The following is a 23107-nucleotide window of genomic DNA, read 5'->3' on the forward strand; positions in this document are numbered from 1 at the left end:
TACAAGAAATGTGTTCAATTGTTTCTTGTTTTACTGTGGTACTACTGTTGTGCAGTGGTAGAGACTATACTTTTATACTATAATGTCTACGTTTTTGTTTTCAAAACAAACCAGGTGTCTTTTTGCTAGTCCCACATTCTTCACAGATTTCTGGTTAGGCATGTTGTCAAACCAGAAACCTACTCTTCAGATGAAATGGTGTGATAACTGACTGCTATCTGACCAAACAGATTTTTTTCAATGTGCTGCCTTTGACAATTATCATACCATAAAAAATGGATCACCAGTGCTAACCATTTATTGATTTCTAATCAAGCTATACAGTTAATGGTAGTGTTATGCGGTTAATGTTTCCAGCAATCAATAGCAACTGAATCTCTGGTTGCTGGTTAGGTAATAAAGACTCTGGGGGGAGGATACAGCCCCAGGGACACTTGTCAACTATCAGAGACCCAGCAAATATGTGCCTGGCCAGTTTGATTAGATTGATTCCAATCGGTCTAGTCAGTTCAGCTGTAGTCTATTTGATTTAGCCTGAACTAATTTTAGTCACCCATCATTACTATGTCTTTGCTTTTCCTGATCAGACTGGTCTTTCACAATGAGAAACAACAAACACAATCCCCGACTCCTCCCTTTATTGTTTTTATTGTTATCATATCAGACCAACCCAAAGAAGTATATCCAGAATAAACACCTTTTGCAAGTCAATGAGCATGTTGACGTTCACTAAGATACTTTGATCACTGCAAAATTAACAGTTTTTAATAGAACATATACAATATGACAGTTAACAAAAAAAATCCAAATGTGTTCTCTTATCACTTCCAAACTGTTAGACTTGACTGTATGCAGTCTTTACCAAGCCAGCACACATGGTAAAGTGTTTGGAGAAGGCAGCCTCCTAAGCTGACATTTACCTTTTGATACGGAGCTAAAATTCTCTGAAACAAAACAAGTAAAATCACCAAACCCAAAGTGGTGACTATTGTTAAACTCAGTACTAAATGCTTCTAGTCTTGTGAATGTAACTGGCCTGGGGTGTGCTGGACCTGTCTGGGATGACTGGGTTGAACCAGTCTGGTTTCTGCCTCCCGAGTTATGCTGTCTGTGCAGGATTTTTGTTCCAGCCTGACAGGCACCCACTGTAATTAACTCCCTGGATCACTCTGCATGCTCACTCAAACAGACAAAAAAGTGATGGGGGAGAGTATGGGTGCAGGGGGAAAGTGGGGTGAGAGAGAAAGAGAGAGGGAGGGTGACAGGCAGACACATACAGTGATATGTTGACACAGACAGACAAGAGGGCAACAGCTCCCAGTTATGGGATTCAAACAAACACATTCCCCTGTATGGATGGCAATATACGACTGAAGCAATAGCAAGGTTGATGTATAGCTCTGCTCTGTGAGGTGTGGAATTCCCTGGGAAAGGGAGAGGAAAGAAGAGGGATGGTGTCCACACTGTGAACTTTAATTACCCACTCATTCAAGCTGCATTTGGACAGCTAATCCCCCGGCTTCCCTTTCTTTATGGTCACAGGAGGACAGGAGTCTGGTGCTCCCAGGCTGCAGTCTCACAGTAAAGTGGACAGCATCAAACAGTGTACTGGCTAGTCATGTACAAGTCATTTATCATCCTGTTCAACCTATATAGTTGTTATTGATTCCCTGTGCTTTAAAATAGGATGACCACTGTTTGAAGTTTTTTTGAGGAATTAACTTAGATTTAGACATTGCACACTGCATTCGTTATTAGGACCAAATTAATGTCCCACATCAACTCTGTCTAGGGCTGCCACAAACGATTATTTTGATAGTCGACTAGTCACCGATTATTTTTGCGATTAGTCGACTAATCAGATCATGCATCCATTGGACGTAAAACGTACAGCTTATTGCACCAGCATGCATCTGCTCTTATTTAACTATCATTAGCTTACAGCTTTACGTGTTTAAGGTATGTGCTAACTAAAAATAAAGACAAGATGATAGTTTATTGAATTTAAATGAAATTTGCAGATTGTTTCGGTGAAGTGTAATAAACTCAGCCGTCTGCTCCTTGCTATCTAAAATATAACAGGACACCGGAGTATATTCTCGAGCATTTCACACTTCTGATAACCAGTTGTCTGCTTGATGTTTATTCAGCTGTGTAAAAACTATAACTTTAATCTCTGCCAAACTGATTTACTCAGGAACAAATAAAATACTGAAAAAAGACAAACAATAACATTTTTAAGTTATCTAAGTGACTTATATATCATGTTTAACCTGAGTAGCGAAAGACGGCGGTGGGTTTGAAAACGATTTGCCTGGAGTCCGGTGTTCTCACCGGCTCTAGTGAGCCTTGAACCCCGGCTAGCTATCGAGCTGGTGTCTTGATAAACTGAGCAGATATTTGAGGTTTACACAGCTACATTCTCGCCTGAAAATATGTTAAACGTTTATTTTGTGACCCAGAAAGAATAATAAGAGTAATATTAAAACTAAGTAGCTGCTGCCATTGTTGGAAACTAAGCAGTAGTGATGTGCGGATCGATACTGAAATATCGATTCCTCCGATACCAGTCATTTATGTTCTAGAATGGATTCTCATATTAAAATATCAATATTTTAGTAATTTAGGGTAAATTTGTAGTTTATCATTAACAGGAACACAGTGGTAAGAAAGTATATCATTCGGATTGTCTACATTGGAAGGAACTACTTCCTCTTCCGCCTTTCATAGTCATGTGCGAAATACGGCTGTATAAATGTGTCGCAGCCTCTGGCGTGCGCATTCACAACAATGGCTGAGTGTAAACGGAGTCATGTGTGGACGTATTTTACCTCCAGAAACAGCTGAGACGTGGTTTGCGATACATGTGGCAAGAAAGTGAGGTGTTGTGGCAACACCACTAACCTTGTCAAACACCTCAGAGTAAATCATATCACAGAATATGATGAGCTTATGTTGAGGCGAACTGAAGAGGAGGAGAGGGACAGGTGCTGCCAGGGCGAGACAGACGTCTCTCACGGAGTCCTTTAGTGCTGCAGCCAGGAAAGGTGTTCAAATAGCGCACAACTTCAGTTTTTTTATTTCAATATGATGAATTCTGCATTATTAAGTGATAAGAACAAGTAATCTGATGTCCTGTAATCATGATGATCTGAGATACAATAAAAGATACAATAAATAAATAAATAAAATAGGTTTTTGTACAAAGTATCGGTATCGGATCAGTATCGCCGATACCACCCTGAATTTTACTTGGTATCGGATCGGAAAGGAAATCAGTGGTATCGCACATCACTACTAAGCAGGGCCGCCGCGCTATGAATTCTGGGACACAGCTTCTTCTTCTTCAGGGTTTAACGGCAGCTGGCATCCTTGTACATGCAGTGCTGCCATCTTCTGTTTCAGTCCGTTATTACACTCTTAAATCCTACTACTTATTCCTGCGTCTTTTGGGATCTTACAAAGCTTCAAACGACGCATCGACTATTAAATTAGTCGTCGACGATTTTGATAGTCGAAGTAATCGTGGCAGCCCTAACTCTGTCTAATCATTGCCATCACGGCTTTAAGTCATTATTATTATGATCACTTTTGTCTAGTCAATGGCAACCTGAAAACATTGAAACCATGAGTAGACTTTGGTGATTTAGAGTAAATGGGTCAGATCATGTGCACCGAGTGACTAGAACGTTGCACTGAATGTTACACTGAATGTGCCACTGGATGCATCTATAGGCGTGTGACCAGGCCTCTGTGTACTGCCTCTGTGTATGTGCACGTTTGTGTGTGTTCATGTGTCTCCCTGCGTATGGTAGCTTAGCATTAGCTACATGGCTGCTCACTGGGAGGGATGCCATGGTAATCCTCTGTTTGGCTCATTGTGTCCCCCTCTGTCTTTCCTTCTCTTCCCCTTCACGATCACCTCCTGTGTCTGTCACTTTTCTTTCTCACACGCTGCTTTTTTTCCCTTCTCCTAGCTGTTGCTCTGTGTGTAGAATCACAGTCTGTTTGTTTTTCTCAATTCACTATCTGTTTGTAATACAAAATCTAATTATACAGTAAATTATCTATTATCTTCTCAAATGACTTAATAATTTTGGATTGAAGCAGCCTGTTTTATAACAATTACCCCCAAAACTTGCTGTTCTCAGTAGGACTGGATGGGTGAAGTTTAACACTGATGGCTTTTCATTTTCAAAAAATGATCTCAAAAAATGTTGTTGCTGATGTCATGACAAAAAACTGTCTGCTGGCAAAACACAATTCTAACATTGATACTGCAGGTGAAACATGCTACCTTTGCAAGCTCGGTAAATTTTCCCCCAAAAAGGGCAGGCCGATTATTTAAGTAGCTCTGAACAAGTGCTGTGTCAGTATGACATATCAAACAGCAGAGCACAACTGCTGATGTGAACCTGTTTCAGTAAGTGTTGGGAGTAATACCAGAAAAGGTGATGAGGGCATTCCTGCTGCTTGTTAGTCCAACAGAAAGAGCCTGATCTCAAGGATTAGCCAAGGCTCTTGTTTTGGAATTAGCTCCAAACCAAACACATGACTGACTTTCCTCACACAAAGCCAGCAGTCAGATCAGATGGCTAACTGTAACACTGCTGTCTATTGTGAGGCTAAGAGTCAGAGGGATGCATTTCTTTGCTCCTCCACGAGGCTGCCTCCCACCATATTTAATATTCACACCATATAACAATGTTTCCCATTACTTCTCCACATAATTAAGTCTGGTGGGCTACAGTGTGTAAAGGCTTTGACAGAGGAGCCATATTAAACATTTATAATAATTCGACATTTTCCTCCCACTTCAATTACAATGCATGAAAAAGACTTTCTCCGAGTGATGTTTGCTGCAGTCACCCCTACATATGCTACAGTCCTCCTATTTACTCTGTTCTCACAAAATACATCTCATTCATAATTCCATTTCATAAACAACAGATAGGCTGTGCTTTGTAGACCTGGTTACACCTAAAGGAATAATACAAAAACAAATAATGCAAACATTAATTTATCTTCTCTTAGTACTTGTGATACATGCATTAGACTGCATGATTACAAGAAGAAACAGCTTGTTTAATAATTTATTTCTATAAAGCAAGGCAGATGCCGTATATCCCCTTTATGATGTGTGCTGTTATTTGTTTCTTTCCTGATTACTACACCTATAACAAGCATTGATACAAACCTGAAAAACAATAATCCCCTTCATACAATTCAGGTAAACGCATGGCATAGTCTTTCTGATAGCACACCTATCACAACAAGAAGATATGCTGACAGTCTATTATTCTATTATTCATACAGTCCTAAAAAAGGCAATGCCTCCACTTTCACTGTGTGCTGTCACTCAGCTACAAGTGATGCTCCTTGTTTTCACCTCAGTCTCCACGGAACTGCAGTCACACAGTCTGAATAGGAAGCAGACTACGTGCTGAGATTTCCAGATCTCTGTTCATTTTACAACAGTAATACTGTGTTTAAAATTCTGAAGTGGATAAATAAAATATAAGTATTATCAGTAAACCTACGGCATTGTGTTCTTTAAGTGCACTGATTATAATAATTAAAAAAAAATAAAATAAAACCCCCCCCCCCAGAAAACAGACTGTCTTACCTGAAGTTCACACCAAGCCACCTCCACCCAAGTCTCGGTGTCTAGGCCTTTATAGACGGTCTTGAAGGCTCCTCTGCCTAGTTCTATGTCAAATTTGAGGAACCTTCCTCCAGGAGAGGTAGCAACAGCTTTCATCTCTGCCTCCTCTTCCTGTTCTCGGTCCCTCTCCTTCCCCCTCGGTACAGGTGCAGATGAAGGAGCATCTTTTCCAGGCTCATGGACTGAGCTGGTGCAAGACGGTTCATGTCCCAAGGTTGCACAGGATGAAGCAACCCCATGCTGCTGGGGACTACTACTAAAGACTGAGTCTGATGAGCGCAGCTCCAGGTGGGGGGCACTATGTGATGCCAAGGTGGGCACGTCCACCTCATCGTCTTCCTCACAAATCTCCACACTCTTCCTGAAGAAGCGCTTCTCCCTTCTTAGTCGTTTCTGACCTGTATCGATGGGTAGGGAGGGTGTGGAGAATGAAATAGGTCTGAGTACGGTCTCCTCCTGGGAGGCTTCTCCTCCACCACCGCCTCCTCTGATTCCTCCATCTTCTTCTGTTGCTGCTCTCCCTGCTTCTGTCTGGGAGGAGGATGAGTCCATAGGGGTGCTGTCTGTCCTCTCCCTCTGTTGGTTGACCCTGCCCTCCCACTCCGGGTCCTCCTCCTTCTGTCCATCAGGTTTCTCCGAGGAATCCTCGGTGCCTGCGGGCTCTCCTGGGTCAGTAGCCATGGGGAATGGGCTTTCCCACCCCTGCTAGACCTCCTCCTCCAAACCTTTGTTCCTCCGTCAGTCCCCGTCTCTCTCTTTTTCTGTGGTCACCCTCTCACTTCTTTTAACGTGTTAAGAGACTGCTACAGGTGAAGGCTGTCCTTGATCAAACTCGTCACTCTGTCACTCTTTTCCTCTGTCGTCTTCCTCTGACTGTTTTACTCTGCTGCTTTACAGAAGCACAGAAGCAGGGTGAGATCACAACAGTTGGAATGTTTCTATCTTCACTTTCCTTCTCAACATTGCCTACATTTTCTTCAGAAGCGACTTGTTCGGTGCTAATCAAAAAGAATCAGACATCTCTGGGCTCAAACAAACACAGGAAACCAGGAGGGTTTTTTTCAAGCCAGCTGGGGTAAGCAGCACTGTTATTATTTCAAACTCTCATGCGGAAATCTTCAAGTAAACCTGCAAGACAAAAACAAAACACAGTCAATTGACATATTTAAATCTGTTAAGAAAAACACTGGTACATTATTTATATTTAATAAGATACACTTGGAATAGCCCCAACAGCCCAGTGTGAATGGATAGAAAGAATGATTTCAAGATATCATCATAATCACATAGAGGGTGAACCTTAAGAAAGAAAAATTTTCATCTGTAATTTTAATACAACAAACGCCTCAGTTGTGTACAATTAAACCAAAAGAGTCTCTGAAGAATATCCCGTGAGCCTGGTCAGTGATCACACATGGTTTCATCAATCGTCAATCACATGTTTACCAGTGTCTAGCGTCTGAAGTTGTGCTCAACAGCTCCATTAGTGAACAGAAAGCTGCAGTTAGGAGTATACAATCCCAACCATTAAAAATGGATGATGAACTATGGGCCAGTTCGGTTGAGTGTGAATAATTCATACTTAGAGGGATTGTTGAACTGTATGAGAGATACTACCACACATATGCAACAAAAGTCTCATAAGATTACACAACTGTGATTATGATTACCATCACTACAGTATTACTCATACCCTGGGAACCATTTAAAGCAGTGTAATTTTTTAAAACTACTGACTGGCCCTTAGGTAAAGTGAGGTAGAAGTGAACAAAGCAAGTTTCTTCTGAAATAGTGATCTTCCTATAAAAAGTACCCGATTGCTGTTAGGTTTTTTTTTGGGTGATTTTTGTGTCATTGTGTGGACAGAAGTGGGCAGCTTTCCAGTGGCATCTTTATCTTCACTTCTCCTCTATCACTCCCCACCTGTCCCATGGTATTGTATCTCCCCTGCCTTCTCACAGCAAATGATCTCTAAGTGGCTCATAGCCTGGAGTTACTTTGGAGAGTGTATCTTAGAGCCAGGGTTTAACTACTAATAAAAGTTGCAATAAGGCCCAAAGTCACCTTATGACTAAGCATTTGAAGTTACAGGAAGAGAGCATACTAATGGATACCAACAACAGCCGTACACAAGGATTGTTATGGGAATGTAGTGAATAGGAAGTGCAGTCCAATTCAGGCTATTAACAAAATTGGCATGTAAGTTTACACCTTCACACATATTAATTTGAAAGTGAACATGTGAAACCTACTGCAATTAGGCACCCAAACAATCTGTGGTTACAGCGACTTAGCTATGAAGAAACCCACAAAGATCACACACACCGAAGCAGCCGGCCTCAGACCCTGAAATGTCACAGTAGCAAATCTGAACTTGTCTTTAAGCTCGAACAAAGCCCACTGTTACCACAGGGGAATCATCTGGAAGCTCACAACAGCCATTATCTCTTTTATTACAATGACATTAACACTCACATCAAGCCTATTGTGTCTCCAGGCTCAAACGCAGTGAGTCTGAAGTGCAATGCTAGTAGCTGTCAGTCAAACTAATGCACAATACACTGTCTGTAGACTAACTGCCTAAGCTCCCGAAGAACAAGCAATTCAAGTTTAGCAACATTTCCAAGGAACAGACACGTAAGCTAAGAGAGAAACCATCATCAGCATTAAGCAAGACACACCCAAATACTATAAAGAAAGAAAACAAACATTGTAAAAAATCATCAAACAATAACCTTTAAATGTGATGTAATATGTTGTTATTTAGGCTGTTTTCTAGGAATCCGATTGATGAATAAAATATTCAAATATCTACCACCATTTAGTAACCTGAATGAAATTAAATACTTCCATCTGTCTTTTTTCTTGCACTTCTCCAATTAAACAGATTAAGTAATAAAGAAAATAGATAGATCAGTAGCAATCAATGACGTGTAATACATATTGTATGCACATTATTTATATAGTTCATTTCAGAGTTTGGTTGGTTTAGGTGCTGTGGCTACACCACTCAAGTGAGGGTTCTTTTTTCCCCTTCCAAAGTCCAGCAGCTACTAGCCAGTTTTTAATAATAAATATAAGGCTATTCTACAACCCAAATTCCAGTTGGGACGTTATGTAAAATGTACATAGACTGCAATGCCGTAAACCCATATTTTATTCGTAGCAAAACACAGAAAACATATAATTTTGAATTTGATGGTAACAACACATCTCAAAAAAGTTGGGACAAGACCAACAACAGTCTGTAAACATCTCTGAACTGAGGAGACTGGCCACTGGACTTAGAGGAGAGCAATTTTGTACCATTCTTGTCTGATATAGGATTCTAACAGTCCTGGGTCTCCTTTGCATGGCAGAGATTTAACCCACATTAGTGGATGGCACAGTATTCATGTACCATTTCTGGCAGTGTTTCTGAGCCAATTGAGTGGTTTCTATAACAGAATCATTCCTTTTTCAAAAAGGGCTTTGTAATATTACCCTTTTCTGTATTTTCTAAAAATTAATTACTTGACAATACTAAGAAATGTGTTTGTTATTATTACTTTTAACTTTTTTTTTAAAAGAAAAACATCAACAGTGTTTGAATCAAATAGTCCTCAATTAAGTTGATAGACGATTAACTAATGTTTGCAGCAGCATCTCCCCTGTACTCTTCCCTCTGATCCACTAGCTGCAGGTAACGCTTCTGGTGAGAGGCTCTCAGCCTGTAGCTATGTTTAGAAGAATCTGACAAATAGTCAAGAGTGTACTTCTTAATGTTAACAGGGGAGAAAAGAATGTGGGGACAGCTGCTATTTTGTTTATCCTTACCCTTTAGCAAGACTAGGCACCCTACACAGTTAGGTCCATAAGTTTCTGGACAGAGACACTTTTTTTTGATAATTTTGCTACTGTATGTGACAGAAGTGTAGACTACTTTAAATTACGTGGTTTTGCAAAAGTATTTATTTACTGTTTAGGAGCTCAGTAATTTACTAATTACAGCCATTATAACATGCAAAAAACGACACAAAAAAATAATGGAGAATCTGAAAAAGTAAGCAGTTTCATAGACGGATGAAACCAAGATGAGCTTCTACCAGAATGAAAGGGAGTGAAAGGTATGGAGAAAGAAAGAAAACAGCTCATGAGCTAAAGCATAGCACATTATTTGCAAACATGGCAGAGGCAATGTTATGGCATGGAGATGTATGGTTGCAAGTGGAACTGGTCACTAGTGTTTATTGATAATGTAAATGCTGATAGAAGTATCAGACTTGGATTTTCATCCAAGTATTAAAAACAGTTGTTATATCTAACATTATCTTAGTTAGTTTTTCAATTTTTTTTCGGCTTATATATAAACAGCTGTAATTCCTAAGCAGTTAATGCAATATTTTTCTTAATCCCCTTGAAAAAAAGCCGAAAGTATGCACTTCAATCACTTCTTGACTGATCTGGTGTACAGAAGCACAGCTGTGTCACTGTTTCAAGAACTAATGGACCTAACAGTATGTGTTTAAAATTCAAAATTGAGGCCCTATTATTTTGTATCCAAATTTAAAATGATAAACACAGAAGAAAAAGAGCAGAAAATCCTCATGCTTTAAAAAGCTGAATCTAGTAAGTATGAACTGATTCAATTATCATAACCCTGTTTCATTTTCAGTCGTCTACTCATTTAAGTGCTGCACCCTGTACCGGACTATCACTAGATAGACTAGATAGACTATCAAAAAGCATGCATCTAATCGAAGACTTGCTGTACAGTGATTAAAAAAACTACAGAAAACTGGGTATGTTTGGGTAACCCACAGAGGACATACTGTAGTGTACAGTGAGTCTAAAAAGGTAAAGGCTAACAGGATGTAGGGAGCATAAAGGGGGAAAAACAACAGCCGATAAAGAGAGGGAAGTTGCCCTTTAAGCAAGAGCTTATTTGCCCATGTCCCCAGGGCAAGGAGTTCCCATGAAAGCCACATACCGGACAGAGTTATCACAGCACATCAAACACGTTCAACCATCACTGTCTCTCACACCCGATCAGTCTCCCTTTCAAACACACCCACATAGACTCACGATACAGATATCAGACGGCAGGTTAGAACAAACTTTATCCCTCTGTCCCTTCAGTACTCTTTGTATCTTTTATACACAGACAAAAACCACACACACAGACACACATCGAAAGCAAACTGTCACTAGCACCCAAACTGCATGTCCCCTTTCAATGAAAGAATGCCGAAAGGAATTTCCTGACACCAGCCAAATGACCAAGCAACTGCCCGTGTGGGCAAGCGTGGTAAACTAAAGTTGAAGATAATAAAACCAACGCTGCAGCTAAAACTATGACATCTTGCTTTGGCAGCAAAATGACTCTGGTGCGTAGTGCGCATCAAGTTCCCGTGTCAGAGTCGTTGTCTGTTCAGTTTTCTATCAGCGCCGAAGTACATGAGAACTAAACAACTGACGTGCAGCAATCCTCCTGCCCTGCAGGCTACTGTGAGGCTCCTGCATGGGAGAACACCTGCAGCTGCCTAATCATTTTTGAAATGTGCACCAAAAATCAATGTGACAACTTTGCTTCAGTGATGTGATTTCTGTTCTATTCTCAATACCCACTGAAGCCCGTTTGTTTTCACTTATAACTTTTACCTCTATGCTTAAAAGTGTGAAGCACAGGAAAAATGTGCTCTGTGTAACTTATGTTTACGCTCATTAAAGAAAAAAGCACAAGTCCTAGACAAACATATATCTTTAAACACAACAAATATGCTGCAATCTGGTTGCACAACTTCCATAAATCACTTCACAGGGAAGCAGAATAATCCCTCAAAACAAAAAGCCGCTGAAAAATTAAGCAGGCATACAAAGGAAGAGCCAGGGGACTGTGTGTGTGTATGCGTGTAAGCGCAGACGGCTATGTTTTTGCAATTGAGGGGGACATACAGATGAAAAAAGAAAAAAAATGAGCGACTATAAAGTGGCGAGGGGTACAGCAAGGGATTGTAGTTGGTGGGAGCGGGCGGACAGCAGAGGCAGAGGGAAGGAGTGAGTTGAGTGGGGGTGGGGTGGGGGGCAGAAGGGGTGGGAAAAATGTGTGTGTGTGAAAGAGAACAAGAGAGCGAAAAGGGAGGGCGGTGGGCTGGCACAGACAAAAGGTGGGGGCTGCCTGATAAAATATGTGCCAATGTTTGTGTGAATGAAAGCAGTGACTATAGCTAAATTTCTGCACCAACAAAAGCAGCTACAGTTGTGCACGGAGAGGAGTGGAGAAATACCTTTAGTGTTTAGAAACGGCTGAAAACATGAGGTGATTATATTAGCGCAGGAATAGTTTCCAGTGGCATGTTCTGTGTCACTGCCCGACTTGGTGCAGAAGGCTGAGGGAGAGCAGGTTAAAGGACCATAAACATATAAATGTACTTTAAGTGCACGCCTAAAAACAGAAATAAATTATTAAAAAATATTTAAATAAACAGAGCTCAGTTCTCCATTCATCATTAATCCCGTCATTTTTAAAGCAATAAACACCAAATGTGCCGTCGTGACAACGTCTCGACTGTTAGGACTCGCTCTTCTTGGTCTCATGTGAGCGGTTATCTCACACGGTTAAAATAAGACAGAAGAGGCCATGTGAAAATATTACCACTGGATTTAGAAAACTGTGAATTTTTCCGCTATTTTTTATTTTTCATTTGCATAATGTAGATCAAAAAAAGTTAATTAAGCAAATAAATGGGAGATTTCGCTAGCTGCTCTGTAATGGAAATGATAATAACGCTATTACTACAGAGACACAATTACCACGGGGCAAAAAGTTTTTCCATCAACTCGTTCTTCATTAAAAATAACAAAACGAATGCCTTGTAATCAAACTTCCAAGGCTAAACTGGTAGTTTCAGATGCAGTTTAGGCATGAAGTTATTATAGCAAAGTGTATTATCAGGTCATTTGCATGTGTCTAGTCTAGTCAGAGGCAGAACTTTGCATACTATCCCTTTGTTGATTTTCTTGACTGAATGAGCACGGTTACAGTGTACCAGGGAGTCAGGGATAAGTAGAAATGTTTAGAAGATCCAATTGGCAAGAAAAAAAAACAAGAAAAAATCTGGCTGCATTTAAGTGACTGATTCATTGAATATGTCTTGTGTGCAGATCAAAACCTAACCGCATAAAACCACTTCCTGTCTGCGACACTAACTTTTCCACACATAACCAATACAACAACTTGAATCTGTCCAAATTCTCACGACTGCAAATTCGTCCCACAGAGATTTAAAGAGGAGATGGAGGCCGAGTGATATGGGGAGACAGGCTAGAGGTAACACAAGGTCTGAGAGCTGCTGGCCAAAATTTGAATGGGCCCAATGTCAAGCGGAAGCTATTTAGAACAACACAGGTCTCAGCTGTTGACCACAGATAAAATATAAAGGCAGATGTGTCTGTGTTTAATGGGTATAAATACTTTTTAAATTTCAATACAAAATAAAAAAACTTGAGATTAAAGTGATTATTTCTCCACCTCGACTACACAAGTGCTTCCACACATGTTGCTTTCTTCTCTTAAGCCCAATGAAAAATATCGAATCCTGGTTACCAGGATCAAACACACAATTATTTGTTCTCTTCCCATTAGGGAAACGCAAGGCTGAAAACACAACAAGGACTTTTGTCCAATCCAGGTCAAGCATGGGAGAGTAGAGTGTAGGTAGCACACACAGAGTACTGTTCACTGAGAGAGGGAATATGTTATCTAACCCTGTTTTTTTGTTTTTTGTTTTTTTTTTGTTCTCTTTCATTCCCCTTTGCGAGCAGAGCTGTCCAGTTCTGAGAGATTCCTATGGCCCAGGTGCGGGAAAGGCTCCTTAATCAGCCAAAGTTGAAACAGGATTACATGTCACTAAATTGGCTTACCACTCCTGGAGTTCCTATGAGCCTTCCCATTCCCTCAGTCACTGAACTTTCATGGATGCTGGAGTACTCTGAGCTCAGCATAGTGTTGATTTCAGGAGTTTAGCACCTGTCAGCCTTTTTCTTTTGTTTTTAAGAAGGAAGTGCCCTCTCTAATGTTTTGAATGCACCACTACTACTCTCAGCTGGATAAAACCACTGTTTTGATATAGATCAATGATGAAGTTAAGGGAATGCATACATTTATAAATATTATATCAATACCTTTTGCTGCTGATGGGAGACAGCAGGGGTGATTTTCATTTTTTAATATTAATTGGCAAATTGCTTAAAGCCCCCATGATGTGGCCGGTCACGCAGTACTCACTGGTTCGTGTATGTTATTCATAGGTATATAAATACATGGTACCAACACAGTCATGCCTGGATGTGCATGCACCATGATGTACAGCTATTGGCTAGCAGATAGCTCAGCTGACTTTGGAAACGCCACGCATAACATAGAGTACAATCACGATACAGGGCGAGAGCATAGTGACTGAGACGGCTGACACCATCACAAAAAATAAATAAATAAATCATCAAACCTCCAGGACTTGCCCTGAGCAAATTTCAAATCACTCGAATGATGGACTCACTCTTGGTGTGTGAGGGCCCGCAGGTCTGCACTTAAGTGTTTTAACACCGCGTGAATTAAAATGGAATATTATGTGTCACCGGGGGTGATGAACACCTCCTGAGCGATCTCTTAATGCCCAAACAGACGGACAAAATAACAACAGCACCTCACCGGGGCACCACAGTCCAGTAATCACGCAAATTACTATCTGCACTGTAAATGAAAATAACAACAAACATCACTCACCCAAATGCAACATCGCAGCTCGTCGGTCCAGCGTTATTTAGACTGAATAGCTAGCAAACTCACAGAAAACTGGATATAGTAGGCTATCTATCTACAAACCTTGGTGTTATTTACAGGAGATTTACACTGGACTTTCTGCCTACAAAAATATTTTACACACGCTCAAAAAATGTATAATAAAAAAGCTTCGGCAAAACAAAAATAAAAATTCCGCTGGGTTCGTTTGTTGTTGTCGTTTTTTTCCCTCTTTACATTTTACAGGCTTCTCGCGGTGTTGTCAGGTTGAAAATCCCCACCGGAGTCGTCGATCCTCGGTCTGTGTGAGACACGGGCGCGGAGCACTTGGGATACGTGTATCCAGTTTAGACGATGCTTGCCGTTGGTCTACAGATTTTCTCACTCGCTGCTCGGTTTGTCGGCTCAAAGTTGACCGACACGCCATTCATGTGTATCCGGAAAATATCAGTAACTTATGTACATAATTTACAACGTACGAGTCCAACGGCCTTCTGCAGTTTCTCGCGTGTACTGAGCGCGCGCCGCCTGCCAGTTCTCACTTGCCACAGGGCTCATCATCAGCCAGAGGACGAACACAAACCGACAGTTAGCTTACTACGCCACTAGAGGGCGATACGCCGCGTGTTTATGTCCGCAGTTTATTGCGTGGATATGGTGATGCATTCAAATGCTCGTCGTAAAAAATCTGTTTCAGGGGAGGAAGCAGGGTTTTCAGCGGTCTTGCAAAGGCAATTGAAACATTATGTGTGACTGACAGAGACACGGCTGCATAAATCTATATACTATTATAAAAAAAATTAATTCAAACACTATGTTTATATGTGTGTTTGTTAGCTTTTCGTGGAAGAAGTATTCAGTAGAACTACAAGAAATTTCTCAATTAAAAATCTGAAGTTTAAAAGCAAAAGCATGAATAGAGGAAAAAGCATAAAAAGTTAAAAAGCTGAAAACTCTAAATAAATCATGTGCATGTTATACTTTCATTTGATACATTAGATCAGGAATGACTAACTCACGTTACCTCGTACATACATCCCACTTTGAATCATTAGGATGTCTTTATATAAGAAAAAGAAGCACAGTTTCAACAGAACATGACCGTTTTTTTCTTTATGATATATAAATGCTGCTGTAGTTAAAAAGAAAAGAAAAGAAAAAAAAGTGTCAGCACTACTCGCCTTAACCGTATGAATTAACAGTGTCAAGCCCCCCCCCCCCAAAAACCCCAGATATTTCTATAAATTTCTATTTCTATCTCTGTCGTAAAAAATAATGTATTGCCTTATGAATTTTGGTGTAGCAAGAATGAGCAAATGCTTGGCCTTTATCAGTAAAGATAATTCTGTAAAACCCATATGAAAATACAGTTAAAAGTCCATAATTTATGCCTTTCTCATGTTTTCCAACGTTTTTATTGGGGTCGGATTGGAGTCTTTTGACACGCCTGCATCACATTATTCATGCTTTCATTGCAATTAGTATTTTTCAGTCATAGCTGGTTAAGGTGAAGCTGATTTTAACTATAGCTTTCATTCTCTGTTCTGTAACAATTCACCACATTATCCATATAAATTAAAATAGAAACTTCTAACTGTCATATAAAAAGTACCATATTGCACATCCACCACACACACACCCTAGTACAAGTGCAAAGTAGCTTTTAATATAAATACTTAATATTAAAGAGAAACGCTCAAGTACCTCAAAATTTATTTTAACACAATACTGGAATATAAAAATTAGTTTATACTACTCGTGTAACTGCATATGGACACATGCATGCATATACATCCATGTTATACTGTTTTTCTTGCAAGGTATGACGCTAATGACAAGATTTCCACGAGAGCAAAAAGTCTTTCCGGTCTCTATCCAGCACTGAATTTAGTTCTACTTTTGTGACAGTGAAAACAATTCCCTATCTAATTCTAAAAGATAGAAGTCAGGCATTTGGGGTGCAGATTTGCTCTTATACCTCAGGTTTTCAACCCCAGTTTGTGCTTTTGAACGTCAAATAACGCATATTGCGAATTCACGATTTTTCTCCCACGACCTGAATGCCTCATAACACATTTCAATGAAACAATGAAATTGATCGTGTTTGACATTACTACGTTACAGTGTACCGATTCAGCGACCATCGCTATTCTTTGCTGTCACTGAATTCCCTGTCAAAGCAGAAACAGTGCATTCAGTCCGAAGCTTTTATCCCCAGCAGAGCGTATGCTTAGTGAAGCAAATGCCTTGAGCAGGATGAACTGAGTAACCCCAGTGAGACTTTGCCTTTTGTCGCCCTCTGGTGAATTTCTCCAAGAATGGCAGATGACTCAATATTAGGGCCCACGGGAATAAAAACACACTGATATTAGAACATACTTTATTCATCATCATTGTTGTCACAATAAAAGCACAGACTGTAATCTTTTGTAGAAAAAAAATTACACTTTGGTAGCACAACCTAATTCAGAAAGGCAACTGAAACAGACTTAACCATACAGAGCGACAGAGAAGAACTAGGTCTTTACACTTTATATACATATTCGACTTTCAAGAAGCAAAATTAATCCATTCAACATAAAAAGAAAGAAAAAATAACCAATCAATAACCATACCAATAGTCTTTAAGCAAAGCAAAGAGTGTAAAGATGCCTGCAGGCCTGGGACAACTTCAGAACTACCGGCTGTGTTGTGATGAACCCACACAAATAGTTTGCTTTCTGTTTAAGTATTTAAAAATAAATGGTTTTATTAAAGGACAATGACAAAGACTAATTTTAAAAAGAAAAAACAGACAAAAAAACAAAACTGTAAACTTGTGATGAGCAACAACTAGTGTACATCAAGTTCTACGGAAACAATGGCAGCTAAGCACTATTACTAATGAATTTTACATTACACAACAAAAATATATTAAAGTATGAAATATAAAATACGTCCACAGACCCAGTTTTTCTTTCTACTCTGAATTAGGGTTTCCAGCATGAAACCACTAAGGTGTTTATTTTTTTTCTACATCATAGTATTAAACACTTATCTATGCTGTTGCTCAAGTACAAAAAACAAAACATAAACCTATAGGCAGTCCTGAAGAGAGAGAAATGTACCTATTTCCAACAATGGCTTTGGAAGACCTACTCTAGCTGTATTCATCCATTCATCACTGTTACACTTTGGTTATCTGACACTTGCAGTGTTTTCTCTAAGATTTTTTTCCAGCGCTCAGTGAAAGTATACCTGGGTGATGACTGAAGTGAATAAATCACACCATAAATGTCAAAAAAGCGGTGCCTTACTGGAAAAGAAATGTAAGAAAATATGTACAGAGCGCACTATGAATTAAGTCATTGGCAAGTTTGCAGCCTAGCTGGCAGCACGTTCTTTTCCCTGATAAGTATCATACACATTGCGTGTGTGTGTGTGAGTGTGTGCATTTACCCAGCCCTAAAGCCTGTGCATTTTATCTCTGCTCACTCTCTCTTTTCTCCATCTGCCATCACACTCATAACCCCAGCAGAACATTCATTATCAGTCAACATTATCATTATCAATTGATTTTGTTATTGTAACGGAAAAAAATACATTTATAGCAACTTAAAGGAAATCTCAAGTTTAGTCTTATATATGTGGACATAAAACTTGGAGGACAACTGAGTTCACCTGATAGCTCTTTCTATAATCCACACTTGTCCACTGGTTTTTATAACCAACAAGATAATTAGTCTTCATCCTCTCATCAAAGCTGTATACACTGACAGACTGTTTCATGTGAGAGCGGAAGCAGAGGAATTGCGTAAGTCCAAAAGCTCTATACATTTGCATAGTGAGAGTATAGGGCTGCCTCGAGCTACTAACTTTTCCATTTCTTTTTTTTCTTATCAGGTGCAGTAATTTTCATAATGGAAACACTGAGTTGGACTTTGAAGTTTCCCACAGCCTAACATAATCTTACTTGATTCCAAAGCATTACTTCAGCTCAAAAGTGGCTCACAAAGCTTAAATCAGAAATCCTCTACAGCAGGTTTCAGCAACTTTAAATATATCAAGTCAAGACGATCTTTGCACTGAGCTCATGCCTCTGCCATGAGAGGACAAATAAAAAAGTTATTTGTGGTCCAGAGCTTGAATTTTGTCACTCATTAAGCAGTTCCTGGACCTTCTGACAGTTCCTCCAGGTTCTGTTGCAATGCATATGAGGGGTACCGGGCAGAGTTAACTTTCCAGTGGTGGCCGCAGAGGAATACAGCCATCCATCTCCAGTGACTCGGGCCAGCCTTCATATTTGTTGCTGCTTTTACTGTTTTTCATACGCTAAGGGGGAAAGACAAACATAAATGATGTCAGCAAAACAGACTGGGATCAGGTTCCTATAGCACAGTAGCTGCTGAATAATTGTACACAGAGTGCTGAACCTGACTGCGTTTTTCAAGGCAAAGGTGATTTAGCCATTTAGCAGTTAATAGTCACTGTTGAAAAGTATGCATTGGGTTTTTCCCTATTCATAACTTCCCATTTTGAATACCAGACTTCAAAACAGCCATTTAAAAAAAAAATCTGCATTATCATGTGGTAGTCCAGATGCAAAAAAAACCCCTAAACCAAATCAAAAATGCAAATATCTTATTAGCCAATCACATGGCAGCAACACCAAGCATGTAGGTACAGAGTTGCTACCATGGCCAACACGACCTGTTGAACTTTAAACTTCAGCAGGTTAATCTTTTGTTTTTTTAAGCAGGTTAATGTTTAAACTTCTGAAACCCAAAGAAAGGTGACTTAAGTGACATTGAACGTGGCATGGTTGTTGGTGCCAGACAGGCTGTTGCGAGTATTTCAGAAACTGCTGACCTGCTGGGATTTTCCTCAGCAGCTCGACGCCAGAGAAGAACTGACACACTGCTTCGAGTTCGTAGAAATGCAGCATTAACTTAAATTATGACTTGTTAAAACGCAGGTTTACAGAAGAGGATCTATAAATGTTGAACTTTAAAGAAAATGGGCTACAGTGGTAAAAGACCACCCTGGGTACCATTCCTGTCAGCTAAGAACAAGAAACTGAGGCTACAATTCACACAGGGTCACTGACATTAAGTTAACAATAGATGATTGGAAAAATGTTTCCTGGTCTGATAAGTCTCGATTTCTGCTGCAACATTCAAACCGTAGGGCCAGAATTTGGCGTAAACAACAAGAAAACATGAATCCATCCTGCTTTGTATCAACAGTTCACAATGTGGTCGTGTGCTGGCCTTTAGTGCAAACAGAGCCTCTGCAGTCTTAGTCTCACAGTCACAGCTCTCAATCCAACAGAGCACCTTTGGGATGTGGTTGAATGGAAAAACATACATCATGGATGTGCAGCCTACAAATCTGTAGCAACTGTGTGATGTTATCACATCAATATGGACCATAATCTCAGAGGACTGTTTCCAGACGAATCTTTGAGAATTACGGCAGTTCTGAAGCCAACAGTACTAACAAGGTGTACCTAATAAAGTGTCCGGTGGTTATAGTTAATGCTGTTTTGTAATACTGCTGTGACTGTAACCAAATCATACTGACTTTACTGCCAGTTGGCACCTTATGCACTGTGATCTATTCACACAGGAAGAATATTTTCTACTGAACATTGGCAGCACACCAACTCCACCTTCAGTCCTCGATCAGCACTAATAGTAAAAGGAACAAACCTGCTCAAAGGGACTCTTATTCTCAATACCCTTGGCTCCAACAAACACCCAGCTGTCTCTAAAGGCCAAATCCTTCACTGCTGTGCTCCCGAGCTCCTCAAAAAGCCGTCGAGACTCATCATTCAGCCTGACATAGTGAAAAATACAAACAAAAAACCAAAGACAACAAACAAGTTTAGAGGGTTTTTTAAACATGCTCTCTGCACAATTTTATTTCAAGGAAACCACAAAGTTACAAACACCATTTGCTTAATAAGGAAGATATTGTGGTCTCTGCAATAAATTCTCATCATGAACACTTTAATAACCATCATCCAAGACATCAAGAATTAATTGAATCAGTCTAATTTAATTCAGTTCTACACTTTGTAAATCTAATTTAAATCGAATCATGAAGACAGTGTTCACATGTAGCAACCCCGATAAATCTTAAAGGTGAAAGACTTTTGTGTCAAGCCTGCCATTCACTGTCACATTATCATACATTCTTCCTTGCACTGCTCAGTGACTGTTTAACTTGTTAGGCTTCCCAGATAAATGCATTCACATTTATTTTATAACAGAAATTAAATACATGAAAATGTGACAGCACATGAGGCAAAATCCTCTTTGTTTTACTCTACTAAATATTTATAACACAATACTTCATAATATGAACTATTCCCAGGTTTCTATTAAAATTGGCTAATGTGAAAGGGGAGGAACTGGGAGCACAACACAAATCCTTACTTTGTAGCTGCATCATCAAAGGAGGCCACAAACACAAGTGTTCCCTCATGAAGAGGCCGGAGAAACTTCAACAGGTCAGAAACATCTGAAAATGAGCATCAAATGAGATCTGAAGTGCAGTTTATGGGTTGTTACTGCCAAAGTGTATGGACTACAGGATATGAGAAGCATATTAAACATTAATGTCTGGTTTTTATTACCTCCTGCCCACATATCAAAGGTTTTCGTCTCCAAAAGCTCGCCAGTCACCCCTGGAGCAAAGATACATCAGTAAAATGTTAAAACAGCACCATAAAAAGGAGCTAAAAAAACAAAAACAACATAGTCTGCTAAAACGCGAAGAATGAGAGTCTTACCATTCACCAAGGCTATGTTTAGTCCCCTGCCAACATTGTTCTTCACACTGCTCACTAACCTGTTAGACAAAACCACAAGGCTTATTCATAGCTATTTAAACTCTTATTCACACTATGTAACACTTATATGGGCCAAGACAACAGGCAAAACGGTGAGAGGGACCAGCAGAAAGAAACAATACTTGCATTCAGCTCCCCAGACAGGCTTGAAGGCCTGGTTATGACAGCACAGAGGAAAAAAACAGAACAGTGTGAAAACAAAACAAAACAAAAAAAGGGGAAAAAAAAGGAGGGACTAAGGAGAGACAAAGACATAGATGAAGAACCAGAAATAATTAACACCGAATCTCACATCTTGTCCTCTAGGCAGATTTTAGGGCCAATGACGTTGGCAGCACCAGACACCAGACGGAAAGCCAGATGTTTTGGAGGACAAGGGGCTGAAAGTCCACATTTATATTTTCGTGGGCGGGGTTCTGTTAAAAAACATGTTGATCATAAGAAGGAAGATAAGAATGCAACTTTGTGAAAGAATTAATGAGTAAAGTTATGCTGTACAGTTTGCTTACCTGGTGTTGCTTCTTCACTTGTACCTGGAAAAAAAGCAAACAAACAAAAAACAACTGATTTCTTGATTAAACTTACCAATGTTATATTCAGAAAATCCAGCCATCAAACATGCATCAACTTTAAACCAACACACATAACTTGTCTGTAGCTTTGTCACTAAAATGGCAGACACGTTAAAAACTCTGATTGCAGTTTACCAACTGCTTGTTTTGACCAGTTAGCAATACAAACCCAAAAGATTTAACTCACATAAAACAGACCTAACAATCCAACGTGTAAAGTCATATTTTCTTCCATGTTTGGTAAATTTTATTTGCTTGTCAGTTAACTGGTTTCCGCTTGATTCCTCTTACCACTGAAGAAATGCAGCATAGATGACGCACTCTCCCCTCCAAATAAGGTGTTTGCCAGTAGCCAGGTGAGACCCACCAGCAGCACCACAGCCACAGCTCGCAGGGGGCCTGTCACAATGATCAGGACACATCAGCTCAGGCCAGAAACATATGGGTTTATCAATAAATTCCTATTGAAAATATCAACCCACCTGTTAATCTCATGCTTCACTCTTTCATAGACCCTGGGAGAAGAAAAGCATTGACATTAGAGTGGCTTAAGTAGTTTAACAAGACAGGAGACTTTTTAGTAAAACGTTCTTATTTAAAATACCATTTCCCAGCTTCTAGTTATACCATATATTATAGTCTTTGCCTGTAGTCTACCTTTGGTTTTAAAAGATGATAAAATTTGAAAGAAACACATTCATGAATAAAAAATGTAATTATTTTAAATAATTTAAAAGGGTAATTTTCCTCTGTGTGACGTTTCTCTTCCTAGCTTTATGTTTTTATTTATTAATTTTTTTTACAGTGGCCCTGCAAAATGGCTCTGCAGAGATGACGTTTAAAGGTTATAAAATGAACCCAAACAATCTCAGAGACGAGACAGTGAAGAATGAACCCTTGGCGATGTTGTCAATTACATTTCTACTAGAATTAGAACCGGAAAAGTTCACTTGCTTACCTTTACAAGCGAGGATCGCCTTGTTTCGCCGCCTTTGCCCGGCTGTAATGAACAGTAACGAGGAGCTGTTGCTCTTGTCACCCTGGACTTTTTGCTATTTCTTGCGCTGTTTCCTCATTGAGTCGTCCCTGATATAAATACGCTTTCAGTAAGAAGACAGGCTGAAGTTGGTATCCTCTTTCGACGAACATGGAAAAAGACCTGGTTTAATTTAACCCATTTGTCTTCCGGATATAACCTACAGCCCACCCCGAGCCTTTTCTACGGACCTGAACCCGTTAGTACGGAGTCTGCGTGA

The 23107-nt window shown here is 39.8% G+C and overlaps 2 protein-coding genes across 7 annotated transcripts in view; both read right to left on the bottom strand.

Annotated features, from left to right (window-relative positions):
- The window catches only part of wnk3 (WNK lysine deficient protein kinase 3), a 38618-nt gene extending 23638 nt beyond the window's left edge, over window positions 1–14980 (bottom strand). For all 6 annotated transcript variants that reach the window (XM_063464696.1, XM_063464695.1, XM_063464694.1 and 3 more), the window contains exons 1-2: window positions 14430–14980; window positions 5627–6793 (exon numbers count right to left, since the gene is read on the bottom strand). In XM_063464696.1, coding sequence (XP_063320766.1) covers window positions 5627–6346 — 720 coding nt within the window. In that variant the 5' untranslated portion in view covers window positions 6347–6793; window positions 14430–14980. The remainder of the gene's footprint in view (window positions 1–5626; window positions 6794–14429) is intronic.
- A 1830-nt stretch (window positions 14981–16810) lies between these two features.
- Window positions 16811–23083, bottom strand: fam3a (FAM3 metabolism regulating signaling molecule A). Its single transcript, XM_063464869.1, has 10 exons — window positions 22810–23083; window positions 22334–22366; window positions 22143–22250; window positions 21789–21812; window positions 21572–21695; window positions 21220–21278; window positions 21064–21114; window positions 20864–20948; window positions 20135–20261; window positions 16811–18755 (listed from the first exon to the last, which is right to left on the bottom strand). The coding sequence occupies exons 2-10, from the start codon at window positions 22344–22346 to the stop codon at window positions 18657–18659; spliced, it is 690 nt and encodes a 229-aa protein (XP_063320939.1). The 5' UTR covers window positions 22347–22366; window positions 22810–23083; the 3' UTR covers window positions 16811–18656.
- Between the last annotated feature and the right edge of the window lie 24 nt (window positions 23084–23107).

This window comes from Pelmatolapia mariae, linkage group LG20 (genome assembly GCF_036321145.2).
Source record: "Pelmatolapia mariae isolate MD_Pm_ZW linkage group LG20, Pm_UMD_F_2, whole genome shotgun sequence".
Lineage (NCBI taxonomy): Eukaryota > Metazoa > Chordata > Actinopteri > Cichliformes > Cichlidae > Pelmatolapia > Pelmatolapia mariae.

Excerpts from the sequence above, each read along its gene's own strand:
- fam3a (XM_063464869.1), bottom strand. Across the intron at positions 21,696-21,788 it reads AAGTGAAGAAGCAACACCAG|AACCCCGCCCACGAAAATAT; the intron begins GTAAGCAAACTG and ends GTTTTTTAACAG. Across the intron at positions 18,756-20,134 it reads ATAAGAGTCCCTTTGAGCAG|CGTATGAAAAACAGTAAAAG; the intron begins GTTTGTTCCTTT and ends TTTCCCCCTTAG.